We start from the raw sequence: 13,011 nt of genomic DNA on the forward strand, positions 1-13,011 counted from the left end.
CTACAATCTGAGAGATTTTGGTTAAATTGTAATGCATAAATTAAATATGTCTCTAAATTTTCCAAACTAAAATATACTCATGAAGAAAATCTCTTTTAACATAATATTAAAATTGAAAAGAATTAATAATATTAATATGGTTTTCTAATTGCAACACAATAAATCTGTTCATTTAGCGAAATATGCTATTTATTTTTGTTTTAGCTTATTTACTTGGGTGTCACATAATTAAAAAAAAAAATCAGTCTTATGGGGTAGTTTGGTGCTCGGTATTAACAGGGATTTAAAAAATATAATTAAAAATGATTTAAATAATAAAGCTGAAACCTGTTCTTGGACTGGTTCTGTGACCTTGGGGACTATCAATGAATGGGGAAAAGAATGAATAAAAGTAAAGAAAGAAGCATCAGAAGTAGGGCTGAACAATATGTCATTTGAGCATCTGTCTCAATATGTGTATTCACAATAGTCATATCCCTGGATTAGATTATTTACAATATACGATGATGACCAGGTTATTTTAAGTTTGATCATTTTCTTTTTGTATTTTTCTTATTGTTAGACCAGAAAACCACACACACTGTTTATTGAACCTTTGTTTGTCCTCTGTCATATTTATAAATGTTTATTATTTTTTTTAGATGTTATTCAAATGTACGGCAGAGAAAAGACTTGATCACCCTAGTCAATCCGAATGAATGAAATCTTTGCAAATAGAAGTATTCAAGTCATCTGGTAAAGTTATTCTCATATCATAATATATATCACAGCAGAACAAAACATCGCAATTTTGATTTTTCCAAAATCGTGCAGCCCTAATCAGAAGTATTTATTCATTATTGTAAGGGAAATATTGATGTGTTTTCAATACCCCTAGTGTTTATCTCCCTTTTGTTTTTTTTCTGTCACAATCCTAAAAATAGTCTTCAAAAAAAGTGCAAGCAGCTACTCATAAAAACGGATCCGGTGGCACATCCTGATCGTGACAGTTAGTAGTTACACTTTAGTTTTTTTTAGAAGCATAGTCAGCAAAGTAACACACATCTGTTTAATGAAAACAGAACTTGATGTTCTCTTTATTTGAGGTGGTGCCGTCACTCCCAGCAGCAGCTTAACAATTGGCAGGAGAGTAACATTCTTCTTGTGCTCTTATTGGCAGGTACCTGGTGACTCACCTTATGGGCGCTGACCTGAATAACATCGTAAAGTGTCAGAAACTGACCGACGATCACGTCCAGTTCCTCATTTACCAGATACTGAGAGGACTAAAGGTGAAACTGCACTTTTCAATCCTCTGACTAACTCAAACAAGAATGTCAACTCCTAGGAAAAGAAGGAAAAATAGCAATGGAGTGAGAAGTGTTGTGTTCACAACAATGACGAAATGATATTATCTAGACAAATACGTGACCTGTTTTAAGTGTGTAGTTTAATGCTGACCTTGCATTTTTTTTTGTTTTAATTTCTGTTTTTCTTGTTTTTTTACCAGTACATCCATTCAGCTGACATAATTCACAGGGTAAGTGTTGCAACTCGGACACATGAGGAATGGCCTGCAGGCTTTTTTCCCCTCAGAAATTCAGTCTGTGCTGCCCCATGGAGTCAGTTCTTCCTGGCATCAAAATATTACAAGCCCAGGCCTGTTTTTGTGTAAGACTAAAACTAAAGATTGCTAGAAATTAATTCGATTTGGGAGATTTTTAAGTTATTTTCAGCCTGATATCCTCTGACGTTTATGACATTGATGGTTGTCATGGAAAATAACAAACTAATTCTACAATTTGTGATGTATAAAAAACTGATATGGAATTTTTTTACAATATCTGATAAACGATGTAGAGGCCAAATAAATATAAAAATAATTTATTTATTTTTTATTTGTGGGCAGTTTGAAATTCTGTTGTTTTTGTAGTGGAATAGTGAAAAACTTTGTCAAGCGCATGATTTGTGTGACATGTATGACACTAGTCAAAATCCTCATCTCGTAAAATATATTGGTAATATTTCTATATTTATATCTAAAAAAAAGATATAATTAGTATTAATAAGCATTTACTAGCCAATAGCAATGAGTTCATCACTACAATAAATACATCTAGACCAGGTTCAAACTAAGTGATTTTAGTATTTTTCTGATAACAACAGCTTGTTCACACAATTTCAGTTGCCATTATTGATTTTTCACTCTTGTTTCTGGAAGTTAGATGCTAGTTAAAAATAACAAAAGCTCAAATTTATTTAGAAAAGGAGCACAAATTAAAAAGATTGAGATGCTTACAGCTCAAAAAAAAACAACTTTTTTTTTGTTTTCAGAAGTGCTAATGTCTGTGAATTCATATTTAAATGCATGCATTTGTTTTTATAAACTGAGAAACATGTTGTTTTTTGTCTGTAGTAATTTTAAATTACTGCAGATATTCCTTTAAAACATTTAGTCTTGACTTCTCAACGAATCATAAAATGAGAAAGTGTAGTTATATTTACAAATTGTTTTCCAGGATTTGAAACCCAGTAATCTGGCAGTAAATGAAGACTGTGAACTCAAGGTGAGTTAGTCAGATATTTCATGTTTTTTTATACATTTGTTAGTAGTGTGGGTACTCGCAATTTAATTGTTATTAACAGTGTCTCAACTCTCTTTCTTGCAATCTCAGATTCTTGACTTTGGCTTGGCTCGACACACAGATGATGAGATGACTGGGTATGTGGCCACAAGGTGGTATCGTGCCCCTGAGATCATGCTCAACTGGATGCACTACAACGTGACGGGTAACACAACTACATCTGATACATCACAAATCTTCACATTTTGATCAGCCATCAGGGGAGGAAAGGCTTTTTAGAGAACCCTTTTGTAATGTTTTTGAAAGCAGTTTAATGCTCCCATTAATTTGATCAGAAATGATTCAAATAAATAGTAAATTACTAGGTAAAATACTAATTCAAGTTAACTTGTTTTAATAGATGTAATATATTTTTAAGATACTATTCTAATGGTCAATAAATGTTTCCGGTCACTATCTATTATTGTTGTGGAGCTTTTTTTCAGGATTATTTAGTGAATAAAATGTGTTTTAATTGATTTATTGACCTTTTAGAACTGTAAATGTTTTAACTGAAGTATTAAAGTTGTACAAATTATTTAGTCTAAAATGCATTTAGGTTTCTCATATTTTAGTTAGGGGTATATGGTGTGATGGCATCTAATGTAGTCAGTTCAATTGGTATTCATCAATAAAAGTCTCTACATTTTCCAAACTTAAGTACTCCTGAAGAAAACTTTTATTAGCCTGTTAACATATATTTATTTTTTAAATCATCTCCAATTAGATTGCTTTTCAAATTGTGGGTGACGAGATAGTTTGGTCAGGACACAATAAAGTGCATGTGTGTTTGCTGCCTCTCCACTAATGCTGTTTCTTGATTTGTTTTCAGTGGACATTTGGTCAGTGGGCTGCATCATGGCTGAGCTGCTGACGGGCAGGACTCTGTTCCCTGGCACCGATCGTATCCTTTTCCTCTAATTTCCCCTTCGCTGACCTGCTAAACACGCTCCGTAAACCACACCACTGCTATGAGCCACAAATGGCCACAATTAAGTGTTTTTAGAAATATTAGATGAATGTTTTTAACTTTTCATTTCATTCTGTTTGTCTGCATTGGCAACACTGTCTATCTTGTCTTACTCTGAACTTTTGTCCTTCTTGCTTAAGCTCCGCCTTCGAGCTGTGCCTCAAGACGCAACAGTGATTTTGAAGGAATTTTGATTCATCATTATGAGTATGGAATAAATGTCCTTGCAGGAAATTACATGCTTCTTTCTCTCTTTTTCCGCTTTTTTCCCCAATGACAAATCTTATCATATTTCAGCTCTTGCAGTGTATTTTCCTCCCTCGGCTTTGCATATTTGCCACTCTTGTATCCAGCTCCACACCCTAAGGAACAGATATACTTGCCAAATATTTTCCCCTTCTCGCAGGCAGTGCACACCTGTGCGGCTGCTTCTTCTGACTTGCTTTTTCTGGGCAGGCTGAAAATGTTTAACGTGTGCTATTTTTACCAGCTTGCACGTCTTTTCACAGATATGACTGAAGCTTCTTTGCTTTCCTGTTTTTAAGTACGCATGAATGTGAAAACCTCTAAGTTCCCTTTAAATTATTCTTCAAAAATAAGCATTCTCCTATGTTCATGTTCAGTTATTTCACTTTAAAGGCAACAAAAAGTGAAAATAAAAGTGAAATTGCTGAATCTACATACGGTGACCATAGAAAAATGCTTATTTCAGATGGCACTAAGAGGTTTTTGCATCTGAACTCTTCACATAAAACCCAAATAAGGTTTAAAATTTTGTGGCGTGTTCATTGTTAAGCCACACTAGTTTTCCTTTATCTTATTTTACTAGACATCGATCAGTTGAAGCTCATTATGCTTTTGGTTGGGACTCCAGGACCCGGGCTGCTAATGAAAATATCATCAGAGTCTGTGAGTTTGATATATTTAGGGAGTGTGTACTTGCTAAAGATGCCTGTGTGTCAATTTTCAAAAATGGAAAATCCATTTTAAGCCAGCAGCTGTGCTTTGAAATGGCTTTTCATCTAGTCCAGGAATGTTTACTCCAGTCTTTTATAGTATAGTCTTATTGTCACATTTGATCATCCTAATACGTCATTGCCAAATGAATGTAGTGATTCCTTTCCAAAAAAAGATAGTAAACTGGTAGACCATCTTGGACCTGCTGCAAAACTACTTATGGAATGGTCATTCTGTGTTAAAGAAATTAAATTGGTTTCTTAAACATTGCATTTGGTTAAGCAGCTAACAGCTTTTGTTCTATTTTCACTGATGTGTGGTGATCGTGTTTGTGATTGAGGTCACTCATTTAAAAGTTTTTTCCACTGTTTTCCAACTAAACATTGACTTCACTTTTAGATTGGTGATTGATCGATCTGGGCATCTGTTTGGAATTGAATCTTGGCGTCTTAACCGAAATTAACCTGCCTGATTTTTGTCTTCCAGCAATGCTGATTTCTGCTGCATTTCTGATTGTAACACTATCTTTTGCTATTCAAAGCATGACATTCTTCTGTGCTGTTTGTGAAAACAGTTTGCATGCCACTTCTCTCCTGTCTCTTTGTATTTTCATTCCTGTCTTTCTGCTTAGAGCAATGGAGAATCACACAATCATGTCCAGATCATTTTTGACAGATATGCATTTAGTATATAGATTTGTGATACACTAAATTTGTTGATCGTGAGCTCCTTGACACGGCCTTCAAAGATATAAACCAGCTTCAGCAGATAATGCGACTTACAGGAACTCCTCCTTCCTCTCTAATAAGCAGGATGCCTAGCCATGAGGTGAGCTCGCTGTGGCCCCTGTGGCTCGCTGTGTATTCTGTTTGCAGAATACCCATCATGCCCATTTATTATCACATACAGTCAGGTCCATAAACATTGGGACATTGACACAAGTCAAACATTTTTGGCTCTATACACCAACACAATGGGTTTGAAATGAAATGACTGCAGACTGTCAGCTTTAATTTGAGGGTATTTACATCCAAATCAGGTGAACACTGTAGGAATTACAACAGTTTGCATATGTGCCTCTCACTTATTAAGGGACCAAAAGTAGTTGGACAAAATTCTAATCATAAAGAAAACTTTCACTTTTTAATAATTGGTTACAAATCCTTCGCAGTCAACCACAGCCTGAAGTCTGGAACACATAGACATCACCAGTCGCTGGGTTTAATCCGTGGTGGTGCTCTGCCAAGCCTCTACAGAATCTGTCTTCAGTTCCTGCTTGTTCTTGGGGCATTTTCCCTTCCGTTTTGTCTTCAGAAAGTGAAATGCATGCCTGATCGGATTCAGGTTAGGGGATTGACTTGGCCAGTGCATAACATCTGCTCTGTGAAGCGCCGTCCAATGAGTTCTGAAGCATATGGCTGAATATGAGCAGATAATATTGGCGGAAACACTTCAAAATGAATTTTGCTGCTTATGTCATCAATTAAAACAAGAGAACCAGTTCCATAGGCAACCATACATGCCCACTCTTTGACACTACCACTACCATGCTTTACTGATGAGAATCGTGAACAGTTCCTTTCCTTCTCCTTACTCTTATTTTCCCATCACTCTGGTAAAGGTTAATCTTGATCTCATCTGTCTATAGGGTGATGTACCAGCACTATGAAGGCTTTTTTAGAACTCTAATCTGGCCTTCCTGTTTTTGAGGCTCAACAAACTAAAAAAAAGTGGGAGTCACTTATGCAAACTGCATTCACCTGATTTGCATGTAAATACCCTCAAATTAAAGCTGACTGTCTGCAATTAAAGCACATTTTGTTTGTTTAATTTCAAATCCATCGTGTTGGTGTATAGAGTCAAAAACGTTAGTACGGTGTCGATGTCCTATTTGCATACTAAGTAGATGCTTATTCAAATAAACTGCTATAAAATGTTCTGTGTAATATGAATGCATTCGAGAAATAAGCTGCGCCTGAATTCAGAAGTTCTTTCGAAATCCAGCTAAATGTTAGTTGCGTCATATGACACACTTTACAGTACACCATGCACATGTACTACTTTTGCTATATGGTAATTCAAGCCATTTCCTGGCAATGTTAAATTAGTGAAATAAATGACCAAACTACTCAATAGTATCAGTATAACTGCATTCATCACCAGGCGGCAGCATAAATACTTATATTGGAGAATTTAGCTTTTAAAATCCAAAATAAATAAAGTAACCCAACCTCTGCGCCCTGTAGCTCCTCCCCTTTCACCATATGAGCAAATCTGTGAGCACTTAGTGCATTTGGGTATCAACTTTCCACTTTTTTTTCTCTCTCTTTTTGTTTTAATCAGTTGAATCAGTGCATCGACTGGGTATTTACACTGCACTTATCCTTTTTTGAATTTTCTGTGTAAATGCATTATTTGCAAAATTTATGCTACAAAACGGCATAGGACAAGTATGCTATTTAGGACGCATCGTTAGGAAATTAGATGGTTAAGCATATTGATGACTGATTTTGTTACCTAGCAACCATTGTAACTGTCAATAATTAGTGGCAGTAACGTTTGTACTGACTTTATGCAGGGTATCTGAGAGATTTTAAAGTCTTAAAATGTCTTCAATCTCAAGAACTAAAATAGGAACTAGACTAACGAGCCCTTAAAGTCTTAAATCCACTGAAATATTGTGTTGTATGTCTTAAATCTTTTTTAACAAGTTGTTCATGTATAGCTATCCAATCTGGCCAACACCCATACAATCACCAACAATCCATCTTAATAAAACTTTTAACTTTTTTTTTAAAAAGTAAATTTTTAACTTTATTTGCTGTAATGCTTTAATTATTTTCCAGACCTATATTTTTATTAATAAGTTTATTATTATTATTGTATAATTAAATGTATTCAATTATAATTAATATTATGTATAATTTTTTTTGTAGGGCAAGTGAAAATCTCTTCTAATATAAAAAAAATCCTTAGTGTTTAGCCCTGTACGAGTCTAAAATTTAATTCATAATGGTCTTAAAATGTCTTAAAGTCTTAAATTTAACTTGGTGAAACCTGCCGAAACACTGTTTAGAGCTTATATAGGTATTTAATCCATACATTAAAAAAAATGCAGAATTTCCTTTTAAAAACATCCTTTTTTTATCATTCTGTTGTTATCAAGATTAATGAATGAAGATGTTCAAGGTCATATCTTTCATTACCAGAAAAACAAAGGACACATTTAAAGCTACATTTGAAGGATCCTTCAAATTGAGACAGTCTTCGTCACACTGCGATAAGGCAGACGCCCTTTGAATTTGTCACATTTTTTTCTTCAGTTTCGAAATTGAGAGACAGCTACTGTCAAAGTAAAGTATAAACTAGGCCAGTGGTAGGAAACCAATGGCTTGTGAGCCACATGTGGCTCTTTGGCCTAAAAATAAGTTGCTCTCCGTCTTTATTTAAAAAAAGTTTCCTGTTGAAAATACAATTAAAATCCCCTTTTTATTGTATTTTTATAACAAGATGAATGACAAAAGGATGTTTAGACCAATGCATGTGTGCGGAACTGTGGATAAACTTGAATTGCGACACCAATGAAGGACAAACAACTTGCGTGTCTATGGTAACCTCAGTAGTATATATACATTATGTAGTAGAATATATCCCCATGGCTCTTTGAAAATACATTTGTCAAAAAAATCAGAAATGGCTTTTTGCTGAAATGAACAAAGTCATGCAAGTGCCTACTTTTGGTTTTTATTACTTTATTTTATGAACACTGAATTCAGACTGGCCAGTTTAAGTGTATTTTAGTTACTATAGTAGGTAAGCATGTGATTTCAGATGCAGTCAAAAATCTCTCTTTGGAAATATTGGCTCCATTTAGAGCATTGCCTCATTAAAGCCCCAATTAACCGAAAGCTGTGACCTGTATTTTCTTTCATATTGTGACGTAGTTCCTAGAGAAATGTCATGTTAGGCATGTCATTCAGAAAGATCGGGAAAAGGGATTGAAGAGAGTTTTTACAACAGACTCCTGGGGTCCGATCTTTGTATTTAGATTACTCAGTTAGCTGGATTTGGATATTGACGATTTGACATGATCCAGGATCATTTCGTTCTTCAAAGCTGATCCGAGAGTTGTTGTCATAGCAACAGTTCTGCTTGCGCAAACCTGATCTGGAGCAGGTTCAATTCGTATAAACAGGATTAGATCGGCTCAGTTCAAGCAAAGACAATACAGAAAGTATGTACCAAATTCTAATATTTTCTTACAGTAGTAGTTATATACTCTTGGGAAATTAGTAAATGTTTTTAAACTATACATATAAAGTTATAGTTATAAAGAAAATAAATAAAGTTTTATATTTATATTAATAAAACTTATGCAATCTGCACCAACAAAATGAAAGTACAAAGATTGCCACCTGGTGGTGCAAAGAGAAAACCTATTGCTATGAACTTTTTAGATCGCTTGAGTACAAATTGTGTGTGAAAATAGACATTTTTTTAAAGCAATAACACATTTATGCAGTCATGAACATGTTTTGACAGTTAATTGACGGTGATTTGATGCTTCATAAAAGTTGCAGATGCCTTTACCAATATCAAAATGCTTTTGTAAACATCCAATTAAAAAAACAGCTACAATAATACTACTTTGGCTACAATAATAAGAAAAATCCGCTCTAACTGTAAAACTAAATAAACTGCTTTTGACGCATGAAAGGGTCAAGCATGCAGCCCACAACAAGGTGTAAAGTTGTTGCGTGTCATATTTAACAAACCGTTTACTGCGAATTTGATGTAATTTTGCTCACATGGCTAATTGAATATGAATCAGATGATGTCATTACGCTGCTGTGCCGTCAGCCAATCGCTGCGTTGCTGATCACGATTTCGAGGATCGATAGATCTGTTCTTAAAATCAGTTCATCCTGACATTCTAATCTGATTCACAAACTTGTTTGAAGAACCAAATTAGCCAGAGATCGGTAATCAAGATGAACAGATCCAGGATCTGCCAAATCATCTAAGATCATATAAGCAAGGTACGAAGACCGGACCCCTGCTTATCATTTTTGTTTGTTGTCAACTGACAGTTTGAGGGGTGTGTCTAAATGTTAGCCACACCCATTACCTAAAAATCACGCAATCTGAGAATTTAACTGAAAACAAACAGGAAGTGCATTTTTAGATTCCAATTACAGATTACACGGGCACACTATTTTTTGTTGATGACATGCACGGATGAATTGTTTTACACAAAACTGTGAGCTAACAAAGTCATATGGTCAGTTTTGATTTCTTGGGGACTTTAAAAAAAAAAAAAAAAAAGACTACAATTGCAATATCGCAAGGATTGTAGTTGAATTTTCCTAGTAAACATTTATTTGTTGTGCAATCACTCCGCTTAATGTTCCTCTTTTTGATTTTTCTCTGTTGAGAGAAACCCTGGTCTGAGTGTTCATGAAGCAAATATAAATAATGGTCTTCTAATTAAACTACAATTACAAAGTTCCTGAATGTTGGAAACTGAGACCAGAAGCGTGATTAAAACAGGAAAACATTCCGGGGCTGATGAACCAAGACCCTCATTACAGAGAAATGCATTTCGATGTAGGCACAAAATAGTTTTTTATTGTATAGGCATTTCATCCAGGTGGATCCAGCGTTTTGCAGATTTTTTTTTTTTTGTTTTTTTTTTTTGTTTTTTTTTTTACCTGGTGCAAAAGTGGATTATTCTAAAGATGTTGGCCTTTATATTTTGCAAATCTGTATATTTTGAAATTTTCATCGGGCTATGTCTCAACTGTCATTGTCGTCGTTTTTTTGTTGTATCTCTATGCCAGAATTAAAGCACCACATACTGGTTTGGCATGTATACTACACCACTTTTAGTCAGTTTCAGTAGTTTCATGAGTATGCAATTTTTTTTTTTAGACAACAGACGATTTTTTTAGGCAAGTTTACACAACTTTAATCAAACAGGATTGAAAAAAAGGATGGAAAGGGAAAGCTCTGGCTTTGTGTAGATGTAAAAAAAATCTATAAGCATCTAATCAAATTCAGGACCGATAACAAACTGTTGTCGTATTCATTAGTACATTTTCAATACTTCTCCACTTTCTCTTGCGGTGTCCACTTGCTGCCTAGCCTCATGCAGTTTTCACTCATCTCTGCGAGCTGAAATCACTGTCTGTCATCTCCAGCACGGATCCCTCTGCAAATGTTTGCTGCATTATTCAAAAGGCACTGCATACTAACCTAACACAATGTTATTATTCACAGGGTTAGCAATGTATGTGCAAAACACAAGCAGTTGTCATGGTGATCTTATCAAAAATTACTAGCAAGCTCAAATTTTAATTAGCTTAAATAAAAACGTCTGATATTTTGGCATTTTCATTTATTCTAACTGCTCATGGATCACCTGTTGCTTTTTACAGGCTCGTACTTACATCAGCTCACTTCCTCAGATGCCCAAGAGGAATTTTGCAGATGTGTTTATCGGGGCAAATCCACAAGGTAAAAGACATGCTACAATTTAAATGTCTAGGGCTATTTTGTTATTGGAATACAAATAGCAAAATTTATTTTAAAATATAATCTGTAAAATTGCAACGCAAGATGTAAAATGGCAGTGTATTTCTTTATTTAAATGTGCGTTTAAGATCTGTGCAATGTTTGGTTCAAAATAAAAAATAAAATAGTATTTACATTTGTGATTTCCAACCACAGTATTAAGATGTCAATTATATACAGATTTTAATAATTTATAAGTTTTATAACTGAAAATGCATTACTCAAATTGATATGTAAAATATTAGGTCTGTAGCCAGCCTATTGAAAGAGGTGGTTATTTTTTCTGAAAATGTGGACATTTTTTGCAGTTATTCGCCTTATTTACTATTCAGTGCTACATTTTAGTGACAATTTAAGCACTAATCTGGATCAGCTTGTCGGATGGTGATCATAACCACACTTTTTTGATGCACCAAAAGTATTTCCTACAATTTTGTCAAAGAGCTTACCATACTTTTTACTATGAAGAAATTATTTACAAATTTGGATTTAAACTGTAAGTTAATCCAGTTTTATAAATATTGTTATGAGATTAGCATTAAAAAACGAAAAAATAAATATGAAAAAATACTTGATTTTAAATACAAATGTCAAATCTATCAATTAAGAAAAAATTTCAATCCAGTAAAACTTGTTTTAAAAAAAAAACTGTATCCTATGAGCAAATAAAAAACTGGCCAACTCATTCAACTTTCCTCAGTCAGAATTTGGCCCCTTGATAGGGCTGGGTGATTTGGCTTAAAATCAAAATTTCGATTAATTGAACATTTTAACTTGATTACAATTAATAAACGATTATTTAATTTAATTTTTTCTCTCATAGTTTACAAACAAATTTTGTACAGTAAATATGTTCACTTTGAATGAAGGGTGCATTATTTGAATTTAAAATAACTGAAGGAAACATGCACTATCTACCATTTATGATTATTTAATGTACATCAATGTTGAACAACTGAATTTAGACACATTTTTTTAGACACAACTTGCACTTTTGGAAACAAATAAAATATTTTTCATGTTTTTCTTATTAAAAGTAGAAAATAAGCAGTATCCTTTTTAAATAAAATAACTATTGGATATCTTGTTAATAATATTTTATTTTACAACATTATGATATACAGTGCACTCAGTGTAAACTATTATTTTAATGTACACTAGAGTTGTAATGTTATGGAAAATATGCTGTCGCAAAGCTTCTCTGGCAAGTTTTGCAGTTAGGACAAATACCATTTAAATTGTAATTTTGCCATAATTTTTACTTGTATGTTACACACATCAATTCAATTTGGGTTATGCTTTTTTAATTCAGTTTAGCAACTTCTAAATCATTTAAATATGTAATTTACGTATTGCAGCTATTATTGGATATGGCAAATGTGATTTGTATAATTTTTCATTTTGCAGGAAACTTACAGAATGCTAATTGAAATGATTAAATACATGACATTTTACATATTGCATTACAGTTTTGCATATTGCTAAAATATTTACTATAAATAACTATATTAATATAATTACCATACATATACCTAAATATTACTTTTTTTTGCTACTGATATGCTTCCATCATTTTAATCTTATGATGTACAGTGAGGATCATTTATATAATACAAGCAGAAAATTCATTAATATTGAGAAATATTACATTTTAAAATAACTTATTTTAAATTTAATATGTAATTTATTCTAACGACATGGGTGAATAATCATCAAGAAATAGTCCAGTTATGTACTGTAATTATCAATGATGAAAATACGTAATAAAATACAAGATCAATATATTTTTTATCACTTTTAATCAATGTAAGGGATTCCTGCTGAATAAACATTTAATATCTGTCCATTTAAAATAAATTGATCAATCAATAACTACAAACATTTAGCTTTCCATTGATTACAAAATAA

At 33.4% G+C, this 13,011-nt stretch overlaps 1 protein-coding gene across 3 annotated transcripts in view; it reads left to right on the forward strand.

The window, feature by feature from the left end:
* The window catches only part of mapk14a (mitogen-activated protein kinase 14a), a 33,176-nt gene that overhangs the window by 17,176 nt on the left and 2,989 nt on the right, over window positions 1–13,011 (forward strand). The window contains exons 4-10 of one of the 3 annotated variants that reach the window (XR_015497260.1): window positions 1,160–1,271; window positions 1,490–1,519; window positions 2,499–2,546; window positions 2,655–2,769; window positions 3,436–3,507; window positions 4,403–5,358; window positions 10,968–11,046. Coding sequence is in view for 2 of the 3 variants with exons in the window: in XM_087263854.1 (XP_087119980.1) it covers window positions 1,160–1,271; window positions 1,490–1,519; window positions 2,499–2,546; window positions 2,655–2,769; window positions 3,436–3,507; window positions 4,403–4,482; window positions 10,968–11,046 (536 nt within the window). In the remaining variant the exon portion in view is untranslated. 3 annotated transcript variants of the gene reach the window in all.

The sequence above is a fragment of the Danio rerio genome, chromosome 8 (genome assembly GCF_052040795.2).
Source record: "Danio rerio strain M-AB ecotype USA chromosome 8, GRCz13ab, whole genome shotgun sequence".
Taxonomy (NCBI): Eukaryota; Metazoa; Chordata; class Actinopteri; order Cypriniformes; family Danionidae; genus Danio; species Danio rerio.